General features: G+C 34.1%; 1 protein-coding gene across 10 annotated transcripts in view; it reads left to right on the top strand.

The window, feature by feature from the left end:
* GRIA4 (glutamate ionotropic receptor AMPA type subunit 4) overlaps positions 1-27,865 on the top strand; it is a 380,852-nt gene that overhangs the window by 254,900 nt on the left and 98,087 nt on the right. For all 10 annotated transcript variants that reach the window (XR_002126866.1, XR_002126867.1, XM_019668471.1 and 7 more), the window contains 2 exons: positions 6,052-6,236; positions 25,535-25,588. Coding sequence is in view for 8 of the 10 variants with exons in the window: in XM_019668471.1 (XP_019524016.1) it covers positions 6,052-6,236; positions 25,535-25,588 (239 nt within the window). In the remaining 2 variants the exon portion in view is untranslated. The remainder of the gene's footprint in view (positions 1-6,051; positions 6,237-25,534; positions 25,589-27,865) is intronic.

Genomic DNA, 27,865 nt, shown 5'->3' with positions numbered 1-27,865 from the left:
AAATAAAATAAAAAATAAAAAAAAGAAGCAATGAGAGAATTTTGAGCTATAAGTGTTATGATCACTTGCTTGAAGTTATTCATAGTGTGAAGGGGGCAAAAGTAGAGCAAGGAAACCTGTAAGAAGATAATTGCAATAATCCAGACTAGAGGCAGTGGTGGTCTGGACCTGGGTGGTGGCAGTGGAAATAGGGCAAAATGGTCAGATTCTTGATACATTTTGAAGATAACACTGACAGAATATGCTAAAATATGAGGTGTGCTTGAAAAAAAAAAAAAGAGAGAGAAGAGGTGATGATAACTGTTATTTAAGATGTCCTCAGCACAGCCTAAACCTTCTTTTCCAATTTCACCTCCTACTCACCCTGTTGGCTAAAATGTGGTGAAAAAGTCCCTAGATTTGAACATGGAAGGACTGAATTCAAATTGTAGCACTGTCACTTCTTATGGTTATGATTTGATATAAATCACATAACCTATCTTTACCTTCTTTTCTTTACCTATAAGGTGGGGATAACAATACCTACTTCCCAGGGCTGTTATGAGATCCAATTATATTGTAAAATGATCATAAAGCATAATATTGTGAATCCACTACTTCTATTATTTCTCTTCTGGATTACTTAAACATGAGCTCCCAGCTGGTTTCTCCGTTTCTTGTGTTAACTTCACTCATTGTATTTTCCACACCTCAGCTAGCTGATTCCTCTAAAACATATTCAATCTTGTCACTCACTTGAAAAAAAATTCTGTAATATGGTAGAGAAGGCCCTTGTGATACGTCTCTTACTTGCTTACATCTCCAGCTTTTGAATCTCTTTCCACACAAATTCTCTAAATACCCTCTTTGTTCTTCCAAACATACAAGAGAAGCTAAAGTATTTGAAGTCCCTGAATGTGACCTACCATGCTGCTTCTTACTTCTGAGTTTTTAAACACCCTGATTGCTCTCTACAAATGTCCTGTTAATTTATTCATGCATTTAAACAATTCTTTGCTGCGCATCTACTGAGCACCCCCTGGAATCAGTACTGAGTATAGAAATAGAACCTACCTTTATGGAACCTACAGTGTAGTGGTGAGAAAAGACACCAATCAGAAACTTATACACAATTAGAAACTGGTCAAAATTTCTGAGAGAAATATATAGAAAGCTACAAGAGCTTATACGATTGGGGAAGTGATCTAGTCAGAGGGTAAGTGATATCTGAGATACATCCAAAAGAAGGCAAAAATGGAGGGAAACAATCTTTTAAAGGAAGTAGAAGTTACATGGGAACTTCTTGAACATCTGACAAGGCCAGTTTTGTTGGATGTTGGAAAGCAAGGAGGATAGTGGTACCAAATGATTCTGAAAAAAGAGGCAGGGGACAAGCATACCAGATTTTGGTATATATAATAAAAGAATAGGAAAACATTGAAGGCTTCATGCAAGGAATTACCATAGCATTCCTGTCTACAAAGATCCATCTAGTTGCTATGTGAACAAGTGAATATATGAATTAATGGTCCTATCAATTCTTTATAACTGAAATAAAATTCTCCAGTGGCCCAGTCCTACAAAAGCCCAAAAGAGCTAAGGAAAAATAGTGTTAGAGCATGCCTGGGAGAAGGTGTTTAGTGCCTTGAACCTGTGGCAAGGTGTTGAAACTACTTGCAATATGCCTGTAGTAATAAGGGTTAGGTTCAGTTGCAACTGACAAAAAGCTTGGAAGATTTAAGTATCAGATTGCTCTGTAAGGTGTCATCTGAGTTACATATGCACACTACAACGCAGGAATCAGGAGACACTAAATGTTACTGCCAGAAAATACGAGAGGCCTTAGGAGACTGTTAGGACCCAGAAGGACCATCTTTGAAGATGGATTTTCTATTTTTACTCTTGACTGTTTATAGAAAAGGGAAAACTAAAGACATTCCATCTTATCTTAGGCTTACATGTGTGGCCAAACTATAAACAGGAAGATCGTTGCTTACTTTCCCTATGCCCTCCTTGAACTACGACATAAATAAGTGCTACAGTCACAGCTGCAGCTCATTTTAACCAAGCTACAATGGCAGTTACTTCTGTGTGCTGAGACCTTAGAGTCCATGCTGCAGTCTGTGAGCACATTATTTCACTACCTAGGCTGCTTTGGAAAGAGTCCAAACTAAATCTGCTCTGTGGTTCCAGCATGGTGGCATTAAATGCAGTGGGAATTATAGAATCCCATTCCTCTCTGTGACTGAATTATACACAACATGAAGTACTCTTCCAGACATACACTTCTCTTCAAATACACTAGTTTGGGGTGCTGGTAATTGTGCCAGACCAGAGAAATCAGTGGTGTAGTAGTGGGTACCTGCATAGCAATTTATAAGATTAATGAGAGAGGCTTTATTTTGAGTAAGTATAAATTGCTGCTACTCCCTTTGTCACCTCACCCTTTTAAAGCTCTACAACTCCTCGTGGGATCCCCCCAGTCCTCTCATTACCAAACCAGTCCCTGTGACCTAGATGTTTCTCTATCCCGTATTCATCATAACGGCATACCCTTCCTTCATCTCATTACTTCATTCCTTTGATGATATTCCTTGATAAATTGGACATTCTCCCTTCTCAATTTCTCACTCCTCTGAAACATGACTTCTATACCCAGCATCCTATTGATGCTGCCCCTGTTGATTACACTGATGACCTTCTAATTCAAAAGCACTATGACCACTTTTCTGCCCTTCATATAAATAAAATTTTATTATAGCACATGGATAATACATTTTTTGTTGAAATTACATCCACCCTGACATAAATTTCTCCTGATTCTCCTCCTGTCCCTCTGTGTACAGATAGTAGAATCAAATAACTCTTGCAAAAGAGAACATCAAATAAATAAGCCCAGCTTGTATTGATAGTAGCCACATCTCTAGATGGTACAACTCATCCAAAATAGGTCATTATGGATTATAGAAAAGCGCTGATATGTAAGGATTCAGTAGCTCAAGTCTGTTTACATCATTATGATTCTATTTAGCATAATTTATACCATTACATGACACAACATTTTTACAAATATTTGTACATATAATTGTTAGTGTTCTTTAATAACTACAAAGAAACTTTTAATTACTTATTGTAATCCAACAATGTGATCTTGTCCACAGTATGCACTCACTACTATTCTAATAAAATGATTTATTATTTTTATTAATTATTGGTTCTTTTGAAGTTACTTATATACACTGTATAATTTGCATAATGGTTAGTTACCTAAGTATGAGTTTTACTAGATAGTTAATTCCTTGTAGAGACAAGAATCATGTCTTGGCATACCTTAAAGAATCTTGGATGTAGTAGTTTTTTAACAAATTATATTGAATTAAAATGTTAGACAGCTTTTTTAAAAGTAAAAGTAAGACTTAAAAGATACTTTACCGTAGTGAATTTACCAAGTTTTATGATATTCACCTAAAACTATTCATTTTCTGGCCAATAATATTGCATTACATATTTTCTAATACCTAGAAGATACAAATCATAGCCAGATATAGAATTAATAGTATGACTTGACTTGTGATTTTCTAGTTTATATAACAGCTTAGTTATGTAATCATAGATTCAGCAGCAGTATTTTCTCTGATTTACAATGTATTCCCAACTATCTTAGCAAATGAATAAGACACACACATCTGAGTGGCAATGAATAAGAAAGCATATTAAAATCAAACACAGCTTATTAAAGAATTCAACTTTTCAACCAAGCTCTGAAACAATAACTGTGTATCCTTTGCACTGCATTGAAAAGATGCCAATAATCTCTGATTATGATTAATGGTTCTTTTTAGGTAGCCAACTTTCTTTGCCATTTAACAAAGATTGTGTCATAGGGTTTTGTCTTATTTCAGTTCTAGTGGCATTTGTAAATCTTAAAAATCAGGTAACAAAACATTGAATTTATAATTTTGTTTTGTTGTTGTTAGAGTCCTGCAGGTGACAAAATAACAACCTGGATGCCTAATACTGACTACATGATCAAAAAAACCAAAAAAACCAAAAACAAAAAAACAAGCAATAGCTAAACAACTGTGCCAAGCTGTGAACTGATCTCAGGGACCAGGATGACTACTACTTCAATGTGTGTGGCCAATATTTACCATTTTTACAACATACAAAAAAAAAATCAAACAAACAGGAAATCTTTAAATTATTTGGGTATAATAGTGAGTAAAAGGAGAAAAAAGAATAGTAAGATGTCTACTGGTATTTTTAAAAAGAACATGTTCATAGGTGTCAAAAATAAACATTGCTTCACTGACTATTAGAGAGCAAGTCCCAGTAACACAATAAATGAGGCATAAACATGTACATTAAGATAGGACTCAGATCATCATGTTACACAAGCATCAAATATTATAGAAAACAAGGAAAAGAGCACTGGATTTGCAGTGGGGGGGTGGGGATAACCTAGGTAAGATTTGAAAAGAATTACAATTATCTTTACATTACAAAAGAAAAGACTAAATGGAGCAATAGATATACCAGAATAATTATATAGTAATTAACATGCCTTCTTTCTTCCTCTGGGAATTTTTTTTCGTTCAGATAGAAATAAATCCTGACTGCCACACTATTTCATTTGGCAGGATATCAGGTAATTTATATTTCAAATATGATCTCATCATCAGTTCCATCTGTTGATATTAACTGAACATCCGTAATGTTTGAAACTCTGACTTGTAGAAAACATACCTGAAAATCAAAATCTTTGACTCTGAGAGATTCACGCACCAATTAAAACTGAATATATTTGTTTTAAGTCTTTGCTTTTAATCCACCCAGCTCTTCACCCCACGAATGAGGGACGGGAGAAGCTATAGGCAGCTGCCATATTATGAGCTTGAGAAAGTGTCAGACCTCCTTAACGAGGACTAGCATATTTTTTTATGCTATGCCACTGGTTAACATACCCTGATCCTAATCAATTCTTATTTAAGGGCTATTCATAGATTCAAAGAATCTACTCTCTTTCACATTCCATTTTAAAACTGAAAGCTAGAAAAAGCAAAAGGTCAATACAATGTTAGCATGAAAAAATACTCTAAGTGCTGGATTCACAAGTTTGCCCCTTTGTCCTTAACCCAGATACCAAGCAAGATCCATGACTTCTCTTCCACATGCAGAGAGATCTGGACCAAGTACAGGGTAGAGACTATTCAATCCTCCCTGGAAATCTGTCTCCAGCTAATAAACGCCCCTCCTTCTTCTGCAATCTTGGATGTGCTTTCTCAATCTTCAATAACAATTCGAGGTGTTTCTCTTTTGTGGTAATTTCCTTATTCCATCCAGATAGATTTAGCCAAAGCTTCCCTTGGGCCAACACCTTACCTTCAATACAGTTATGATATGCTTTTTAAGACTAATTTGCATTTGTGTATTTCACTATTTGTCTCCTCTGCTAGATTATGAGATTGAGTGCCCAGTGCCTCACCTATTTGGTCATTCAATTCATCCCCATCCACGTCATTCCCTTGCCAAAAAAGGAAGAAGAATTAAATAATGCTATCTCCATTTGTAATAATGGGTCCTCAATAAATACTGTTGCACTGGGTTTTTTACATCTTATCTTCCATAGTTGAACCAAAAAATGTTGTCACTACCTTGCTCAATGGAAGAGTCAAAGCAGTTGTTCAAAATTAATTCTGTCTACTGCATAACATTAACAAAGAGTTTATAAAACTGGTATTCACTACAGGTGGTGCTGGATTTGGTTTTGGGGTTATCTCATCAAGAATGTGTCTAGTTGTACTAGATCTTTAGGAGAAAAATTTTGAGAACTTACTCAAGGGATGATGTTGCTGTTTCATTCAAGCAATATTTCACAGGATGTTGTTGCTCTCGGTAAAGAAAACAAAAACAAATGATTTGGAAATAACTACTCAGATTTTTAAATGTCTAAGCATCCATTGTATGTTTTGGAACTTAAAAATGTTGATGCAGAATCAGTGCCTCTATAAGTTATTAAAGGGGAGAAAAGGATGTTTTTAGTAACCCATCTGGATTTTTTTTCTCCACTAGGATATTCAATACTTCAAGCTATTATGGAAAAAGCAGGACAAAATGGTTGGCATGTCAGTGCTATATGTGTGGAAAATTTTAATGATGTCAGCTATAGACAACTTCTAGAAGAACTTGATAGAAGACAAGAGAAGAAATTTGTAATAGACTGTGAAATAGAGAGGCTTCAAAACATATTAGAACAGGTAAGTCCTGGATTTTATATTATTTACCCAGATCTTCTAAAAAAAAATGACCTTTGATTTTTTGTCATCATCAATATCTTCTTCCAACCACCTAGTTTGAAGTGTGGAGTTGGGAATTTTCATTAAATGATTTATCTCCAAAACAAAATCATAATCCTCTATCACCAAAGGCCATTTTGGTTCTCTCTACAATTAGTAACACTATTTCTCACACGTTTTTAAGACATAAAATAGAAAGGACTTTTTATGAATCATCAAGATTTCTTGGCCTCCTATTTTTATAGACATTAATTTTGAAGATTCTTGCCATCTAAAATATTTGAAAATTTTAATATTTGTGACCGTGTGCTTTTTTTAACCTTTAGAGAAATAGCAACATGAATTAGTACAGCCATAAAAGAAAAGAAAATTAAGTTGCATACTGTGTGTAGCCTATTTTCTTCTAGATTTTGTAAGTAAATATATTACTACCACAGGAAATGTGATTTTCAACTCTCTGCACAAAGGAAGAATCCTTGAACTAAGCTTTTAATAAATATTTGTTGGTTTGATTTGAAGGAAAAGATAAAATACAGCTTTGTCATTGTGTTAAATGATAGGAAAATATCCTCAAATAATGGATAACATTTGCTTTCTCCCTAAACTGCATATCATGATAAAGCTTTGAAAGTCTGTATTTGGCCAAAATTACAGTGAATGAATGCCATCTAGTGGTTTTAGAAATGTTTGCCCATATTTATCTACAATATGTTCTGTTGTCTAAACAATATCGCAGCATGATGTTTTGTTGGTCAGTTTGCTACGTTTAGTTTATCTACATAAATATATGATTTGATTTGTAGTAGTAAATTTACCAATTTGCAGGATTATTTATAAGAATAACTAAAATACTCAACTATAATCATCAAAACCAACATGTTTCAGAGATTTCTTCTTAATATAGAAGGGTAGTAAACCAGATGCCTTAAGTTTCCTTCTTCGACTATGTTAGAATTTGTAAAAGGTAAAGGTAAAATAGGATATGGTATTTCTTTTAAAGGTCTAGTGAGCATACTGTAAGAGGAAATGACAAAGTAGTCACCTCCTGTTATCTTTTTATAGAAGAAAAAATACACGATTGAAGAAATATGTTTATATTATATTGGAAAATATTAATTATAAACCTTCACCTCACTCAGGCTATTCCTGAGGGAGTTCAGAATTATTATGGTTGTAATTATTCAAAGAATATGAACTTTTTAATGTGTATTTATGGAATCCAAGAAAAAAATTTTTCTTACTTTCTTAAGCAAGACAGTAATTTCAGCTCAAACTTCCATTCTTTCTTTCTCCCACTCCTGCCCGCTGTGTTGAGAGTTTGAGTTGTTTGACCTGAACAACTGAAGCTTTGTAAATAACTCCTCATGAATCCCAGAGAGCAGTCAATTCTGGGAACTGACTGGTTGCCAAGTTCCTGTCAGAGGGTGCGTAAAGCTCAGAAAGACTTTCCACTTAGCACCTGTGCTTAAAAGACTATATCTGGAGAAAGCAATTGAGTGCCTAAAGCACATTGACCCATTTCAGAAGCTTAGCTGGTTTCTAAGAAGAAAATCGGCACACCCAGGTGCTTTTTCAGACTTTTGAATAAACCTTAAACAAGCTCTTGCTGAGGGGACTGGATATCTTAATTTTTTTTTTCGTTTCAAAGAAATTATTTTTTTCTTTTTTCCAGCTTTATTGAGATATGAATTACATATACCATTGTGCAAGTTTAAGGTGTACAAGATGATAATTTGATACACTAATATATTGTGAAATGATTACCATAGTAGGGTTGGTTAACACCTCCGTCACTTCACATAATTACCATTTCTTTTTGGGGATGAGAACATTTAAGATCTATTTTCTTAGCAACTTTCAAGTATATAATACAGTATTGTTAACTATAGTCACCATGCTATATATACATTAGATCCCCAGAACTGAGAAAGCTTGAGTATCTACTTTTTCTATTTCTATTACTATTCTTCTTGCTGAATTCTAAAAGGTTTCCATTCTATTATGACTGCACAGTAATAATGAGACTAGTAATAGACCTTTGTTCCTTTAAAATTCCTCTCAGGTATAAATCTCATAAATTATAACAAAGTCTGCTGTACTATGAGATATAATGTATTCTTAATTGTCCTATAAATTTTTTCACCACAAAAAGCTTACTTCTGATTCTGAAAGTGATTTTTTTTACTATCTATATTTTAATTCAGTGTAGATCTAAGCAAAATTACTTTTAATGTTCCTTAATTTTACTCTTGGCTCATCCAAACACAAGCATTTATCCAGACTTTGTCAGGAATTTGTACTTATCCTTCAATACCTCTGTTATTCAACATCTTCTTCAATAAATTGGGACAACAATACAGAACAATTTCAGAGAATCAACCAATGCAGTTTTTTAAAAAGTAAATGCTAAATAATCTTGATCAGAGAAATATTTGAAAAGAAGTTACTCTCTCTGAAGATGGTAAAATTAATACAGTGAAGATAAGGGGATGTGTTAGTACATTTCTAGAAGGAAGGGCATGCTTCATATTATGGTAGCATGCTGTCAATAATTACTTTTTTGAAATTTTAATTAGTATCAATTTTTAAAAACATAATGTGAATAGTTCACACAAATTTCTCTCAAAATATGTTAGTGGACAACTGTAGTTAGAGAAACACTTCATCGTCTGTGCAAGTTTTCTAAATTATTTTTATGCCATGAACTAATTAGTTCTTTTAAATAGCAATATATTTATAAGAGTTAGCCATATACTCATTCAAACACTTCAAAACAAGTATCTGAAATTGCAGTTTAAGGTATATTGATTTTTCTACCTTAAATTACACCATAAGAAAAAAGAAAAGGAAGAATTTATGTAACTGTCACTCACTGAACTATTTAAAGCAATGGAAATATAACAAAACTACAAAGTTAGATTACTGTCATTTTATTTGTATCAGACACCAATAAAACTAATTGCATTTTTTGTCCTCTAAATACAATTGGCTATTAGGTCCACTCATCTGCAGAAAACAACTTTGAAAAGAAACTTACAACTGAAAATATTTTTTAGTATTTGTTGAATTTGCAATCAATTATTGAGAGAAAGAGTCTCAATTTTTACTTAAATTAATGTAACCATTGTGGACAATGGTATTATTTATCTCACTTCATTTTTCCCTTTAACAATACATCTGCTTGTTTTTTAGATTAGCTCACAATAGTTTAAAATAACTGGCAGCAAATGAATTGTTTTCATGTCAAAATAAGTGGTGGGAGCCTTTTCACATATTATTTTATTTTCATACATATCTGTTCATTTTAAATTTTGAACATGATTATTTGTAAAAAGTCCCTAGGGACTCTAATACCATATCAATTAAACATTGAAGTAGTAGGCTTTGTTTGATTCACATGTTTAACCCAGTTGCAAAAAAAGCAACAAAATCTTGATCTTTATTTTTCTAGCATCAAAAATTATTTGAGCAACATAGCACTCAAAGTTAATGATTGCTCACATGCTTATTCCACCATGAAAAACAAATACAAATAGATTTCTGTGTTCCTACCATCAGTGAAATCCTCCTCTCCTGAACACCCAACTCATCCTCTGAAATATACAGTTGTCACAATGGGCAGTGAGATGGCTTGTACTCTTCTAATTCATTCTTTTGTTAATTCACTTATAGCTCCCAAATTATGATTTTTCTAGAAAAGATGAGTGTTTTTACTTTTTCAGAGATTGATAAAATATCTTCAAGTGTTTATTTTTAAAAAGTAAATGAATTACTTAACATCATGATTCTTTTCCTTTCTTACTTTAAATAAGGATCATTGGGCTGAGACGATCTTGAAAAGCCTTGCTCACTCTAAAAGTCAATGATGCTCTTTGCAATGAAGAATTGCTGATAATTGCATTTGATTCTGAAGCAATATATAATTTTCCACATGGGATATGCATTGAAAAGAAGCATACAATAAAACTCCAGTCAAGTGGCCTTTTCTGTATATTAATTAATTCTGCAAATATTTACTGAATGCTCACTTTGGATCAGGCACTGTGTTCTGCTGAAGATACAATGATGAGCAAAACAGATACATTTTCTGTTCTACTTACTAACTCTTACCTGGTTAACTGGTTTAAACACAAATCATTTGCTAAAATCCTACTAAAATATATTCTCTCCTTTAGAAATATGGTACATAGAAAGTGATCAACAATCCCATGTCTCAGGGACGTATAAGTGTCTGTTCTTATTGAATAGATGATGATTTCAAGGCATTAGATAAGTAACTTGAACTAGACTGGCCCTAGGACATACCATGGATGTATTTAAGAAATCTAACCAAGTAGTTATCAGGAGAAGATGGCAAGGAGTGACCTTATAGCATGAAATAGATGTTTATCAAAAGGATAGAGGAGAATGACTCTACAATTGGCTCACAGATACCTCGAACTGTCCCTTTACCACATACCTCAAATTTAATTGGTGCCCCTTGCAGCAGTATTTCCACTTTCACTCTATGAAAGGGAAACTCAGTGTCCCATTAGACACAATGTGAATCTCAGGTAATTAGCAAGCCCAGTGATCTTCCCATATTGTTTGCAAATTAATTTTTAAAAGCCTAAAAGCCATGGTTGACCTCTCAGAAGTTTATTGCATCACAAATGAAGCCAATAATCTTTCCTCAGGGCATAATCAATTTGAAAGTGGAAAATTCCTCACAAACAGAAATGTTGCTATTTTGCACATAAGTGGTAAAATGTGGACATAGCCCCAGTTAACTATTCTAAGTCCAAGGCTGCCTCCTTGTCTGGCACCAGCTAAATGATATGTGAGGTCGCTGACAGGATTTTTGGCAAATTGCCAAACTTGTGGCAATACTGATTAACAGATAAAGTCTGTTTATCTAGGGTCTGCATTTACAAATTTTCAGAATTCTCTAAGACAAAGGAATTGTGCTAAATCTAGAACTCTACATTTTCCACAACACGCCCAAAAATATCTCGGACACTGAGTAAAGCATTAAAAAAAGCAAAAGGCCTCGGGAGCGTACCTCAGTAGGTCATAAGTGGCTGAGTCATTCATTATCTAGAAGGAAAGGAGCATTTTAGTTACTGATTAAAACAAAACAAACAAATAAACCCTCAAGAACAAAAGTATAAGAAATAGAAGAGACAAAAAGAAGTACCAAGAGAAAAGGAAAGCTACCTTCAGTTATAAGAAGTAGTCATTACAGAAGTGATGTGATTATTAGACAAAATAGCTTTGATTATTTGCATCATCTAGAGAAGGAGTAAGCAGCATGCATTCTGACCATAGAAAAGAGCCAACAGCAATTCTGCACTTGATTCAACATCTATGAAAATGTGTACACTCTAGCTGGGAACTCAGAAACATAAATAATTACAAAATAATTTGATGGGTTCAGAAATAGAAATGAATCAGAAACCTGGAAAATGTGGTAACTAAATATAATCAAAACTGTCAGAAATGCTTCACGACAGGAAAAGACATTTAAATGGAATATACACTGTATTTTCCCAGAAATGGAAAAGGAGTGAGGGTATTCCAGACAGAAACTGCTAAGGCAAGAGGGTCTGAAAAAGCTCAGAAAGTAGAGATGAGTTAGATGGGATAAAAACTGGGTGGGGCTGAACCTGGGAGAGGCGGGGGAAGAAAAAAAAAAACAACTGGGTGGGGGACAAAGGTAGAGATTAGAGTGGGGCAGTAATCAAAGGTGAAGCTATAAAGGTTGGAGCTAGCAGGAATATGGATGGATTCCTTGCACTGTATTTGTTTAACTATCTGCTTTTGCTGTTGAAATCTTATCTCCATCAGAGCGGGTTATATGTTTATCATTTACCAATATATCCCCAGTAATATGAAAGGGGATCAAAAAATAATTATTAAATAAATGAAAAGTCTGAGCTACACGTGAAGACAAGCAGGGGATATCTCTTTTATGTTTAAAGGAAGAGCACCCAGTAGTCAGGAGGTAAGTCCGCAATTATCTGAGAAGCTTTCTTGTCCAGAATATCACCCCCACCGAAGATGATGGACAGTCTACGTTTTCCAAAATTTGTTGTATAGGCTGAAAAAAGCACAAGAGTTTTATTTCCATATATTAAAGTAACAATGAGTGAGATAGAACAGGAACAAATTGAGCACTCAAAGAAATTACTACAGCAAAGAAATCTTATCACCAATTTCCCACACTGCAGTACTGGCAGAGTTTGCTGCTTCTGCTTCATTATAAAGCTTTTTTGCATATCAAGTTTTGCTCAGTCAGGAGCTGCAACAAAGTAAGAAATTTAAAACACCTGAGGTTATGTTTTTTAAAAAAAGGTGGATTTTACTTCTTTAATCTTGCTTTTTAGCTGAATGGATTTGAATGTGCAAGTCCCATTATGATGCACTGGGTTTGTTGTTTTCACAGAGAACAGAATCACCTTTACAGATCTCCATCAGACTAGTGCAAATGGAATTTGTGGAAGTTAAAAAGGTGCTCTAATTGTATCTTAGCAACTATTACCATGGTTGCAGCTATTCCTCATTTTTGTATAAAATTTTAAAAAGTTAAAATAAAAGGGAAAATGAAGAAAGCAAAGGATATAGTTTTTGAAGAAGAAGAAAAACATAGTTGTCAGAATGCAAGTACTTTTATCTCAGAATTGGGAATTATAGGATTTGATTATGTTCAACTAAACTTGTTTTAGTTACTGATATAAGAACACTAATTAGAATAGCTTCCATTATTGTCATTGACACAAATCTTTAAAAGCTCAGCTTCTTTAAAAATGATAAAGAAAACTCTGCTTGATAATTTTAGAGATATAAAATAAATTAGTTTTTCTAGCCTTAAATAGAAAGCAGCTGCATAGACTTATCTACTGTGTTTAGGGAAAGGTTAATAATATTCCTCATTAAATAGAAAAGAAGGGAAAATTTATTTCAGTGAAATTTTGCAGCTACTCTTCAAATGTTTAAAAGGCAGTGAGTTAACAAAAAAAAAAGCAAAATATTCAGCAATATTTTTGAGGACACTTTTCTGAGTCTTGTAAACATTAAATATAAGTATAAAAGTAATAGTGTAAATATATATAACTTGTAGCGTATTTATATTAAATAAATTAAATAGTTCAGTACAAAAGTTACCACCTGCCAGTAAATGAAGTGATGCATCTGTTTTTCTTGGTATTTTTAAAAATATTTTTATTAAAATATAGCTAACATACAGTAGTATATTAGTTTCAGGTGTACATCATAGTTATTCAACAGTACCCACCTAGCACTCTACAGAATTATTACCACATTATTGATTTTATTTCCTGTGCTAAAGAAGTGATCACCATAAGTCCAACAACCATTTGAAACTACCACACTATCACACTATTATTGACCTGTTCATCCCTTTTTAAAGTTTTGAATTAAAGTTAACATTCAATATTATTTTATATTAGTTTCAAGTGTATAGCATAGTGGTTAGACATTTATATAATTTAGGAAATGACCCCTTGACTATACCACCTGGTATACATAGCTATTGATTATATCATTGATTATATTCCCTATACTTTACATCCCCATGACTATTTTGTAATTACCCATTTGTATTTCTTAATCCCCTCACCTTTTTCACCCTGTCCCCCAACCTCCCTCCCATCTATCACCCCCATAGATCTAGTACCCATCTGACACCATATATAGTTATTACAACGTTATTGACTATATTCCTTCTGCTATATCCTACATCCCCATAACTACTGTGTAACAACCAATTTGTATTACTTAATCCCTTTCGCTTTTCACCCATCCCTAACCCCCTCCCATTTGGCAACTATCAAAATGTACTCTGTATCTATGAGGTTTTTCTGTTTTGTTTATTTTCTTCTTTAGATTCCACATATAAGTGAAATCATATGACCTGTGTCTTTCACTGACTTATTACACTCAGCACAGTACCCTCTAGGTCCATCTACATTGTTGCAGATGGCAAGATTTCCTTCTTTTTATGGCTGAGTAATATTCCATTGTATATATGTACCACCTCTTCTTTATCCATTCAGCCATTCAGGGACACACACCCAGGTTGCCTTCATAGCTTGGCTTATGTAAATAATGCTGCAATGAACATCACCTAGAAGCAGCATTTTAGGTTCATTCAGATAAATGCCCAGAAGTGGGATTACTAGATCCTTCTTTGTCTCTTGTTATATTGGGTCGTCGGTAAAGTCATGACATATTTTTCTATGTTTTTCAATGCAAAAATGCATCATGACTTTCCCGACGACCCAATAGTATTTGTTCTAAAGTCTATTTTGTCTGGTATACGTATTGCTACTCCAGCTTTTTGTTTGTTTGTTAGTTGGTTGGTTTGTAGTTATTGCCATTTTATTATTCATGTATTTTTTCCCCCTTCTATCTTAAAGAAGTCCCTCTAACATTCCTTGTAATTCTGGTTTGGTGGTGATAAACTCCGTCAGCTTTTTCTTGTCTGGAAAGCTGTTCAACTGTCCTTCAAGTCTAAATGATAGCTTTGCTGGGTAGAGTAATCTTGGTTGTAGGTCCTTGCTTTGCATCACTTTGAATATTTCCTGCCAATCCCTTCTGACCTGCAAAGTTTCTGTTCAGAAATTAGCTGACTGTCTTATGGAGGCTCCCTTGTAGGTAAATAACTGCTTTCCTCTTGTTGCTTTTAAGATTCTCTCTTTGTCTTTAACTTATGGCATTTTAATTATGGTGTGTCTTGGTGTTGGCCTCTTTGGGTTCATCTTGTTTGGGAATCTCTATGCTCCCTGAGTTTGTATATCCATTTCCTTCACCAGGTTAGGGAAGTTTCCTGTCATTATTTCTTCAAATAAGTTTTCAATTCCTTGCTCTCTCTCTTCTCCTTCTGGTACCCCTATAATGCAGTGATGCATCTTTTTAATCACTGGCTTCAATAAGAAAAGTAATGGAACATGTTCACTCCTAATCCTCACCTTAAGATTAACTACATAATTGTACATGACTTCCCTACTGATGATCTAGATTTTCTCTGAACTCATATACAACTGGTGTCAAGTTTAAGGTCAGATTGTGGAAGAAATTTAAGTGGTGTCATTTTTACAAAAAAAAACAAAACAGAGAGACAGAGAGAGAGTTTCACATAATCACTGGCAGATGGAAGAAAGATCAACATTGTATCTAGGAAATGTTTTTTTCTATTTTTTAAGGTTTTTTTCCCCCTCAGGGTCACAAATACCAAACAATTGTTATATTCTTTTAAAATCTAGGCTTAATTCATTGCTATATTCACTCTATGTCCTTCTTCTAAAAGCACAGAACATATACTAGAAATATATATATATATTTGAATTCTAGTTTTATAATTAATTTTGTATTTATTTTTGCTGATTGTTATCATAATATAAACTTAAAAGTCAAATGTTCTAATATACAAAGATATAATAATATAAATATTTTCCAGCTAACACAAGAGAAACAAATTTCCTTGTCTCTGCCCATCCTATTATTTTCCTTTCTTATATAATACATGAACCCAACACTCATCCATTTGCTCATTTATTCAACAAACATTTATCCAATACCTACTCATTTCCAAGCATTGCATATAAAGCTATATCAATTTCAATGCATCCCTTGAAGGATTTTAAATGAGGAGCACAAGCAAATAATATAGCACAACTTGGAAAGGTGTAATAAAGATGAAAGCAAATTGTTGAAAGATTAGTCAGAATTCTCCAGGGAAAAAATCTCGGAAAGGGCATTCAAGGCAGATGACATGCGCAGAGCAGAGCTCTGTGAGGAAGCCACATATGTTCAGAAAGCAAGTGAGTGTGGTTGGAACGTTAAATGCAGGGAACATGAGAAGACGGTCAAGGCAAATTGAAGACAAGTTATGAAGGGCCTCAGACTTTACTTAGTAATTTAAAATTCATCCTAGCATTTAGATGACATTAGATGTTTTTAAACATGATCAACTTTGTGTTTTAGAATGATAATTCTGATGAAAACATAAAGAATGGACTGGAAGTGGTGGCTAAATAGTGTAAAACATGAGCCATGGTTCTTAATCTCTATACGTTTTTTTTTTTTAAGATTTTATTGGGGAATTGGGGAAGGGGAACAACAGCATTGGGGAATAGGGAAAGGGGGACAGACAAGTTGTCATCCTTTTGCTCTTCAGTCTAGTTGTGGAGGACGTCACTTCACTGGCCCATGTTGGTATTATCATGGTGCTCTTCCTGGGTGAGGCAGTCACTCTCCAGCCATTGGACGGCCACTCACAGCGGCTCACAGCAGCTCACAGTAGCTCACGCCCACTGCTGGCCAGCCCTACTGCAGCCTACGCCATCGCCAGCAACTCATGGCAGCCCAGCTCCAGGTCAAGCTGTTGCTCACCATCTTAGCTGTAGAGGGTGCAGTGTCACTGGCCCTCATGTGGGATCCAAACGGGGGTCCTGCTGCTCAGAGCTGGCATCCCAATCCAACTCTTAGCCAACGCTCCACTCGGCCGGCCCTACATTATCATTCTTAATGACTCCATAGACTATGTCATGATTTCTTAAACAACCTTTTAAGGCTATTCTACAGAACTTGGGATTTTAGTGAACATTAGCATATTAAAATCTCTAAGAATTCCTACAGCCAAGAACTCTCTGAAACCTTATTTAACCTATTATCCCCCACAAAAGTGAGCAAAGAACTTTGTTTTTTGCAATCTCCTCTTTTCATTTTATTTGCCTTTTTTCTTTTTCTCTTTTCCTTTCTTTCTTTCTTGCTTTCTTTTGTGATGACAATGATGATTTTATTTTTTGCCACTGATTTGCCAGGATCCCCCTTTTCTTTCCACATCAAGCTAAAGGGTCAGTTGGCATGCTGGCCTCCTTCTGCCCTGCCACACAGCATAGAGTTATACAAGCAAAGAATTTTTGAGAAAATCCAAAAATCATTGCCAAGAAAAAAAAGCAAACTGTGAGTAATACCCAATCGTGTGGTTCTGTGAAAAGACTCAGAAGTAGCTGTCAGGCTGTTTGAGTTATGATACTTTCCTTTTTGTTGTTTTGCTTTTGATATCCCCCTTTTGTACACATTTTTGCAAATGTGAAAATATCATCAGATGAAAAATTAATGAGCAAAATGGCAACTCTGATGTTTAGCAAGATCACAATGGCTACCAGGATATTTCCACTCAAGTTTTCTTTATAATCCAAAAATAAATATTTATTCACTGACAATATGTCCAATTTGGGACATCTCAAGAAATGAGATGTTCTGATAATAGAAAGTTAACTCTACTACCATTTATGGAGTTCATATTTTCAAAGAGAACACCGTAAAATGCATTTAACAGTAAACTCTTGTACACAGTTAACCTTCAATTGATCACTTTGAGTTTGTCACATAAATAGAATTATCTATTGGATTTGCATTAAATTTAGGATATGTACTTGAACTATCATTTTAAATATACACCTAATAAAGTACAAATTGTATGAAACTGAATCCAAATTATTTAAGCTTTTCTGCTAATTAGCTTTATTATGGATATATGAATAATTTCCAAACCTAGACTTGGATGTGTTACATTTGACCTGATAATTCTCCATCTGTGTGTCCCTGCCCCAGTTTAGTGCAAAATGGAATTAGAAACACCTTGCATATATGCTGTTATTCAAATAAGCAATATGTTCAAACAGACTATTTGAAGGAAAGGAACTGAGTCTTTGTTTCATTATGAGAAATCTAGTTTTTCTCATAAACAAGTTTGGCATTCATCAAATATATAATGTGATAGAGAATGTCACTCTCACAAGTATCTGTTTTATTCATTTTGCTCTTATGAAAGATATATTAATATTGGCCACAAATACGTCATTTTTCTGAATTGCTATGGTCTAAGGAAGGCAACAGGGTATAGCAAAAAAAGTATGAAAAGTGTAGTCAAATGACCTGGATTGGAGTGCCAGCTTCATCACTTAATGAATATATTTTTTAATGTGTTTGTTTATGAAAGCAAAGCATTGCCCCTTTCCACCTATATCTCATTAGAATTTTTTTATATTGTTTCTTACAAAATGTCTCTTTAATTAAAGAAGAACATGCTGTTCACTGGTTTTTGTTATGTGTCTTTCAAATTAATAATTACAAACTCGATAGAATATTTTGTGCCTCTCTGCAAATATTTTAAATGACTAAATTAAAATGCTATTAACTCAAAATGGATCTCTGCTAAGAGATGTTCATAGTTAACATGATGAGAATTATAATATTATTCAAGCTTTGTGGGTGTAGAATTTTCAAACCATCATAATTGTCAGAGAAAAGGAGATACAGGTGTGTTCTACAATGTGTTTTTCTGGAGCTATTGGCAGTTACCATGATAGGGTGGAGTGTTATGGAGAGGGAATTAAGCACCTGAATTTCAGCCCTTGCTTTTCACTCATAGTTCTAGATACTATTCAAATCATATCTCTTGTAGGGCTCTCATTGAGGGGGAGGTGTATATAAAGTTATCTATAATATGTGATCTGAAAGATAAAACTGAAGAAAAAAATTTTTTTTAACATTTGGAATAAAGTCAAAGAAAGAAAGATTAGCAAACAAGTAATAAGAATGGGTGTCTTTAAAGTACATAAGACAGTATGAAGTGGAAAATTGTGTATCGGGGAAATAAAAGAATTTATTAAATAAAGATACTAATTAATTCCTATTTCCTCATGTAAGAGGATAAACCTTTTTTAACTAAATTTATATATCTAAATCAAAGTATGGTATTTTATACAACTTGAGTTCTTGATTATAGATAGAGATTAAGGACTCAGAATATAACATAGAGATGAAAAGCTCAAGACAGTTACCCAAACTAAATGTGTTTTTTATGTTATTGATTTCACTGCCACACTGGTAATTTTTTTTTTCTAATTTGGAGATTGTCTTAGTTTGGTTCTGCTCGGAAACAGACCTAAAGACAAGGATTTCTGTGTAATCAGTTGGTTTGGTAGGTGAAGAACAACACACTGGAAGCAGAGTGAAGAAATGCAATTAATAAATGGAGCCTCTATCTAACAAATTACTATGCGGGTGACAGCGGCTTAATCTCATTTGAAATTAACGTAAACTAATTACTGGAGCTAGTGTAGAACATACATGTCAGAATCATCTTACATGTAAGGGCAAGAGAGTTGGAGTATTGAAGCACCAGCTCCTATCCGTCATTGAATGAGGACTGCTGGGGAGGAGGTCATCAATCCTTTGGCACTTCTGACCTGGTCTACCCTCCACCATTCCAACCCCAAAGGCAAAATGCGCTCTAGAGGTCAGAAAAGACCCTGAGTCAAGGAAACTCAAGTGCTGGCAGTGAGAAAATGAGCAAGTATGTATTGCAACGGTTAAGAGGAAAAACATAGAAAGGGCATCAGTAGTGTTTATTACAGCAGCTGATGAGATACACATGGCACTTTAATTCTGCACAAGAGTCTAGAGCCCAAACAAACTCTACCAACATCTCTGAATGGTCATCAGTCAGCCTCTGGAAACTTCCAGAGAGGTCACTATTTTGAAAGGTAGCCACTCACTTTATGGGCAACTCTCTTACCCTCCCTTTCCCCTAAAAAAGAGTTTGTCTTTTTATAATTTCTAACATCTCCAAGCATAAAAGAAAATAAAAAATACATACACACACAATGTATGTGCGTGTGTGTGTGTACCTCTTTCTCTTCAAATATTTGACGACAGCTCTCAGTCTCTATCTTCTCAAATCTCTTCTCACAGTAAACAGCCTTAGTTCTTTTTGGTCTGAGGTTCTTTATTTTCCTCTCCCCATCTGGGCATCACACCCTTCAGAACTAAAGTCCTTCTGCTACCTCATAAGGTTGTAATTTAAGTCTGCAGCTTGTTTTCAAAAGCCCCTTTGCCTTGTTTTTCTTTTTATGGAACTGAAGAAAACTAACTATATAAACTAAAGTTTTTATGTTTGTAATAAGATATTTTGAAGCATCTTAAAAATCAGCGTTCAGGGGGCATATGGGAGTTTGAAATTTCCATAGAAAAAAAGAATTAGTAAGAGTGACTGCCCTCATTACAATAAGTTTCCATCATTTACCAGGCATCAGGTCCCTAACACCACCAAATAGGTTGTACTGTTTTCTCCATGTCATGGAATTCTCTGAAACGTGATAACAACTGGGATGGGAATTTACAGCTGACTTACAAAATCAATTTAAAAGGAAAACCAAAATCATTCATACTCAAGTGTGCCATTGCAGGTCTTTAGCTTAAAAACCGTGCTCAATACAACAATCACAGCTTCATAATAATAGTTCTAGGTAATATATATCAGCTCTTATCTCGAAAGACCCCCGAGTGCCATTGCTAGGCTGAACAAAATCTGACTGTGGATTGAAGATGAAACTCTATTCATTTGTGAGTCTCAAATTGATCTTACTATACTAGTGTTTGTGACATTTATATTCTCATTAACTTTTTTTTTAAAGATTTTTATTGGGGAATTGGGGGATGGGAACAGCGCTGGGGAATTGGGGGAAGGGAAACAAACAAGTTGCTGTCCTTTTGTTCTTCAGTCTAGTTGTGGAGGACGTTGCTTCACTGGCCCAAGTTGGCAACATCATTGCGCTCTTTCCGGGTGAGGCAGATCAGTTGCCGGCTTCTGGATGGCCACTCATGCTGGCTGCTGGCTACACACGGTAGCCCATGGCAACCCACTGCAGCAGGGGCTGCAGCCTATGCCGTCGCCAGCGACTCATGGCAGCCCAGCTCCAAGTTGAGCTGTTGTTCAGCATCTTAGCTGTAGAGGGCAGTGTCACTGGTCCTCATATGTGGGATCTGAACCAGGGCCCTCTGGCATCCCAAGCCAGCTCTTAACCAATGCACCACTTGGCCAGACTTCTCATTAACTTCTTATTCATCCAATCAATATTTATTTAGCATCTATTATCTCTTAAAAACTACCTTGTTCACCCAACCAAATGATACCACTTCTCCACCCATACTACTTCCTTTCCTGTGCTCTGTATTGCAGTAATTTCTGTTTGAGTCTTATCCCCTTATGAGATAATGAACACCCTGTAACAGCAGTACTAACTTAGTTATCTTTATAACCCTTGAATCTCCTAACCTCAAACTTATATATAGGAGACATTTATTAAACTAAATTTATTTAAAGATGAGGCTAAGATGGAAAAGTGTCCTGGATTCACTTTTCCCTAATTTTAATAAGTAAATAAAGATTTAAAAGTCACACTCGTAGAAATTGATTATACTATAATGTGTTAATAAAACTGCAGTTATGGCATTTGATATTTACCTTACTAATAAATGAGTATATAGGCCTGATTTTAGAACTGAATCATTTGACCAACACCACGGATATTTCTAAACAACTCTTTATTTCCTAAAAAATAAACAAGAAAAAGTAATTAAAGGAACCAATTAATTGCTTTTCTTAGTGTTTTATTCTTGTAAAAATGGACTCCTTTGAAAGTGTGTGATTAGTGTAACTTGTATATCATTCCTAACCAATTCTTTAGAACGCTACTTCAGATACTTGATCATTATTCTTTGTCTAGTTTCATCCTCTGTTTCTTTTAAGAAGATAAAATCAACGGAGATGCAGATTTTCTACACCCATATTTTTCTGTCTTTATGGTCATAATTAATCATTACAACCAAGCTTACCCTAGGCATTATTTTCCCTAGAAAACTTGGCCAAAACACTCAAATGAAGGTAGTGCTATTTTTTATTCAAATCATTCACCTCAAGCTGTTTCTTTCTCTTCTTTATAAAAGAATAGCATCATGCCGTTGAATAATATTATATGTCAAGCATAATTTAATACATATATAGTCGTGGGATGTGGAGTATAGTGTGGGAATAGAGTCAATGGAATTGTAATAGATATGTACAATATCGGGGGTGGGGGGCAATAGATGGGGGGAGGGGGGTTGTCATTTTGTGAGGGGTGAAAAGGATAACTACTGCATTGTTTCGTATACCTAAAACTAATAATAACAAAATAAAATAAAAATTTAAAAAAAAGAGATAACAGAAGAGACAATGGTGGCTACACAAAGTTACAGAGGATTTTTATGAAAATAAAAACATTCATCAAGTATACATCTAATTGCCTATTTCACTGAAAGAGAAAATAAGGCCTAAAGAAAAGACATATGGCAACATTCAACTTCCTTCATCAAATATAATTATGGGGGCAAAAATCTGTATTCTGTTTCACGAAGTAGAATTATATTATGGTTTGATTACATTAAGAAAAACAAGAATAGCATCAGATATACAGAGACACAAGGTGTGTTCTTCATACAAATTCAAGTCACTCCATTTTAATTTTTTTAATGAGATAGTCTTCACTGTAGCTGAGATGATGAAAGCCATGTAAAACAACAACAGTGATGTCAATTTCACACTATCATTTTTTTTTTAATTAGATAAATGACACTCTAGGTATAGGATACTTTACTATGGAGTATAAATTGGATTTTTTTTCACAGAGAAACTTCCATCTAATGGTGGATGCTTGCCAGAGGAACCAAGATCTTTTCTTAAACTATAGCCACCCAAGGTCAGGGTGGTGAGTGTTCAAAGGCAATGAGGCCTTCGCAACAGTGTGTGCAGCATATTTGTTTTTTCCCAGCCAGGATCTGGCTCAGCAAAATGTGGTGTTCTTTCTAGCATCACCAGCCAGGTAAATAAATCTGCAGATCACTGCTCCCTGAGGCCCTCAGTTCCCAGAATGTTGATGCATATCAAGCTCTGCAAGGCGTTTTCTGCCAGGATTTTTGTCACTTTCAGTTCTTTGTGGTTTCTATAAGTCATCAGCCCTTGAAAATGTATTACATAAGCTTTAATTTATTACATTTCTTTGGTACGCAATCAGGAACTGACAGTGATTTCTTTTGGAGACACCTACTGCAGAATTTCCACTGGTCTCACATCCTTTGAACATTTATAAGTGTTTACACTTATAAATCAATTTTAAAGAAAGCAGATGTAATTGACTGAAGCTACACAGAAATCACAAGCTGAGAATGTTGAGTCAGAAGATGCAGGATGAGTATGGAGGCTTAAAATGTGTGCAAAAATTGCTTAAATTGCCACATCAGAGAAATAGCAAGAGATAAATAATGGATAACCCAGTGGCAACAATTCCTGCTGAAGTCAAATAGTAGGACTCTCTATTAAACTCAATAATAGTATAAAGTTTCCCAGCTGTGTACCAACCATCCTGTTCCTTGATAATTGTCTCTTGCACAAACTTTAGCTGAGATCCCCCCAAAATAAGAGTGCTCCAGCCTACTCAGTCATACTAAATCATTTGGGTTTGGATTACTCATTAAGACAACTAATTAAGCTCTTTCTTTACTGAACTGTCTTTATAATCCCATCTATTTATTGCTTGTCTTCATCTTTATGGTGAGATTGTCAAGGGAAATTTGCTTTAGATAAACTGTAGATGAGATAAATTTGGCAATATAAAACATATAGAAATGCTATGTAAAACATTACAAATACATAGATAAGCTTCCAAGAAAGTAAAGAAAATATTCAGACTAGAAAGTGACTGAGCCAAAGGAAGTTACTAGCTTGGGTAACCTGGCTGGGGATTTAATGCTCACCTGAGAACAAGAACTTTAAGCTCAATCATGGCAATAAATTATACCTTAGATACCATATTAAGCCAGACTACTGAAGGGTAATACCCCAGTAAAAGAGAAGAGTAGAAGAGAATCTACTACCTGTACAAGAAATCAACTAAGTGTTTTCTGTCTTGGCCTGGGCTTAATGTGATGAGGGAGATATCTTCTGTGAGGATTTGTCATTACAGCCTTCTTTAGACAGATTGTATTTTGAATTTATACCATCCACTGTGATCTGGAATCCGGAAACTGAGAAATCATGAAAGTGGCCCTAGGCTAGTGATAGCAAAATTGCAGTATCTGTTTGAAGCAAACACAAAACACCTTTGAAGGGATATTGGTTGAGAATATTCCAGAATTTTTTATAGCAATTCTCATAGTCAGGAAGCACAACAAATCCTGAACAATCCATAAACAAAAAGTAAAAATCCAAACTTATGGTAGTAAAACTATAGAAACTTAAAGACAAGGAGAAGGTCTTACGTGTAATCAAAAAGAAAGCATGAGATAAGCAGTGATTCCATTTCACTGATAGCCATGTATGCAAGACTTTTCCAGCACAATTCACATGTTCTGGATTTAAACAGGATTTTCCTGTATTTCATACACAATTCACTAATTTACAAAAAAATATTTTTAAAGGATATTAAAATACTAAAAACAATTTAATTTTTTCTTTGGTGATGAAAATCTTATGTTGTACTGTTACCTTTGAGGACACCAGTTACAAAGCTCCTCATTGTTAACTATTATAGATTTCTTTCCAGTGAAGGAAATTTTCTGTTTTACAGAATATAAGAGTTTTAATTACTAATGCAGAAATAAAGTTATGCAATTTTTAAGTCCCATTATTCCTTTTTCTTAAAATTTCTGAGTTTCTAATTTCCTAAAAATCCCTAAAAGCATTCTTAGAAAAAAATTAAATGAATCTAGCAGAAAGAAAAGTCTCTTGGTGATATTTTGTCATTATTTTTATTATAAGAAAATATTGTTGTATCCATATGCAGGAGAAAATTAACTAAGTATTTCTGTGGCATCCATCAGAGGTGTCTAAAAAACAGAAAAATCTTACTTGCTGCTCACAACAACAATCCAATCTACTCACAGAAAATCATTCTTACCAGTGAAAGACCCCTAACAGTTTATCGTGCATTTCAATAAATCATCAGTAAATTAAATACATCTAAATTCTTTGGACCAAAATCACTTTAAGTTTCTTATAAGAAACTTATATATGTATATATATATATATATATATATATGTATAAACTCTTGGTTTGTTTTATAACTTTGTCATTCTCTTTGAAGGGATTATACCATAGTAGTTTTCTGACACAAGGTATAGTGAAATAATTGGTCATTTATATATACAGTGATTGAAGTTAGAGGTTTTTTTACTTTAACCACTTAATTTCAATGTGGCTTATAAATTTCTTCTAATTAGAATAACTAATTTTTACAGAAAAAAAGTGTATCTGTTTTTCATCATGTTTCCACAAGGAATTATGCTCAAATAGTTAAAAGTCTATTTTTTAAAAACATAATCATTCATTAAAGTTAAATTGGTTTTCTCTTATTTCCTTATATCTTCACAGATTGTAAGTGTTGGAAAACATGTTAAAGGCTATCATTATATCATTGCAAATTTGGTAAGAACTCTTTATTTTCTATTTTTCATAAGAATTTTGATTATTTCAGCTGTGCCCTAAAATAATGCTCCAATAAATGATTACAGTATATTACTTATAAAGCTTTTTATAACACAGGATAATATTTTTATTACAATGATCATTATAATGCTAATGTAGTATTCAATATATTTTAATGCAGTTTAGTTTGATATCTGCCAAAGTGACCTTTAAAACTAATTACAATGTTTGCTTTACTATGATATCATTTGGCAAATTAAGTAATGGCCTTTTCTCTGTGTAAATGATAAATGTGCTACTGTATGAATAAAGATTGCCAGTACTTAGCAGTATTACCAGAATGATCGAAACTGATGACTCATATTCTCTAATTTTAAGGAAAACAAGATTAAAATGGCTATTTAAGAAACCTTTTGATTGTAACTCAAACTTTTTAATTATGTCTATTTTTCACACATTAAATATAGTTGATTATTGCACAAGATACATGCTTTTGTATAAAATTCTTAAAGGCCTTAGGAAAGTCCTTTTAGATTTCTTGGCAAGGATCACTATGTATTTCTTGTTAACTCTGCAGAGTAGGGGGAAAACTAGCCATGCAGAGCACCATCCTCCTTGCTTTATTAGAGCACTATCTGCCCCAAGGGCTTGACCTCAAAAGTATTTTATCTTAAATAAGTTCAGGATGTTTTATCCATTTTAACTTTTCCCACCACATATTTCTTTGATGAGGATCTTGTGCTTGAAGAAGAAAAGTAGTCAAAGGCCACAAAAGAGATTGAGATGTATGCAATCCCTTCATGTGGCAAGTGGGCCATCACACCATCACACTTTGAGAAAAGAATTTTCAGTCTTTAGTGAACTGGATTTCATTATGGTGTAGGATATTAAAATGCAGCAGTAAACTGTGAACTCATTGTGTTTCTTAAATAAAGTATAATTAAGCTACTTAATAGAGTAGCATGAAAACACTGAGAAATTTTGATATGTCTATTCCATTACTTTTAGTAGGCCCATAGTCTGGGTGTTTTAATATATTTTGTTTTATATATGTAGCTTAAAGTTAATATACTCTGGTATTAATCACTATAAGAGAAAAATAACCTTATGTTTATGGAATGTCTATATTCACATTGACATTATACAAGGAGATTCTAGCAAAAAGAAGGTTTGACATCTATGCCTTCCAAATGATGGAATTCAGGGGGGAAAAAGTCAACATGTTATAGATTGACATGCCATAAATGAATTGCTGACATTAACAATTCACGTGGAAAGAATTAATGGTTATAACATTCTAATGGGTGTCACAGCCTGTTTTAAACAGCTCTAGTAGATGGTAGTATATTTAAGTTATCTTTATGATTAAGTAACAACATAGGAAGTAGAAAAAAATTATGCTTGTATTATGGAATATAACAATCACTCTCACTAAAAATAACCACACTTTTACCATGTGTACTTGATATTGTTATAACACATGACTTGGCCAGTAACTCATGCATATGTATCAACATTATAATATAATGTATTAATATGGATTCTATTGATTTATTCATTTACCCTTAGATACCTGCAACTTTCAAAACCATAGTGATTTTTGTTTCAACATCTATTTTTTTAGAACTAACTATGTGCATAGGTTTTCCAGGTGTGAAGTTAATACAATATCAAAACAAATATTATATTATTATTATACTTAGTGTTGAAAAATTGAATGATTTTCCCCTAAGGTCAGGAACAATACAAGAATGTCCTGCTCATCATTTTGATCAAACACTGTATTGAAGTTTCTAGCAAATGATATTGGGCAAGAAAATAAATAAATAAAAGGGATCCAGATTGAGAAAGATTTTATGTATACAAAATTCTAAGGAATCTAATTAAAAAAACTATGAAAACCAATAAATGGATTCAGCAGGGTTGCAGGATATAAGGTCAATATATAAAAATCTGTGTATTTCTATACACAGGAAAATTTTATCTGTTGATTCACTGTGATCTGTTTTTTAGGGTTTAAAGAAAATTGCTTCTGGGACTGGCTGAGTGGCTCAGTTGGTTAAGAGCTCTCTCAAGAGTTTGAGCTCTGAGCAACAGCAGTTCGAGTCCCAGCCCAAGCTGAGCAGCCGCGGAGCTGCCAACAAGTGGCAGGATGGCTCAGCTAAAAAAAAAAAAAAAAAAATAGGAAAAAAAAGAGAAAAGAAAATTGCTTCCCTACTTTGTCCCTAAACTGTCTCCTTCCCAGTTCTTTGTTTACTTTACTCCCTGTTAGATTTT

The sequence above is a fragment of the Hipposideros armiger genome, unplaced genomic scaffold (genome assembly GCF_001890085.2).
Source record: "Hipposideros armiger isolate ML-2016 unplaced genomic scaffold, ASM189008v1 scaffold_527, whole genome shotgun sequence".
Classification (NCBI taxonomy): Eukaryota; Metazoa; Chordata; class Mammalia; order Chiroptera; family Hipposideridae; genus Hipposideros; species Hipposideros armiger.
This window is presented reverse-complemented; position numbering and strand designations above follow the sequence as displayed.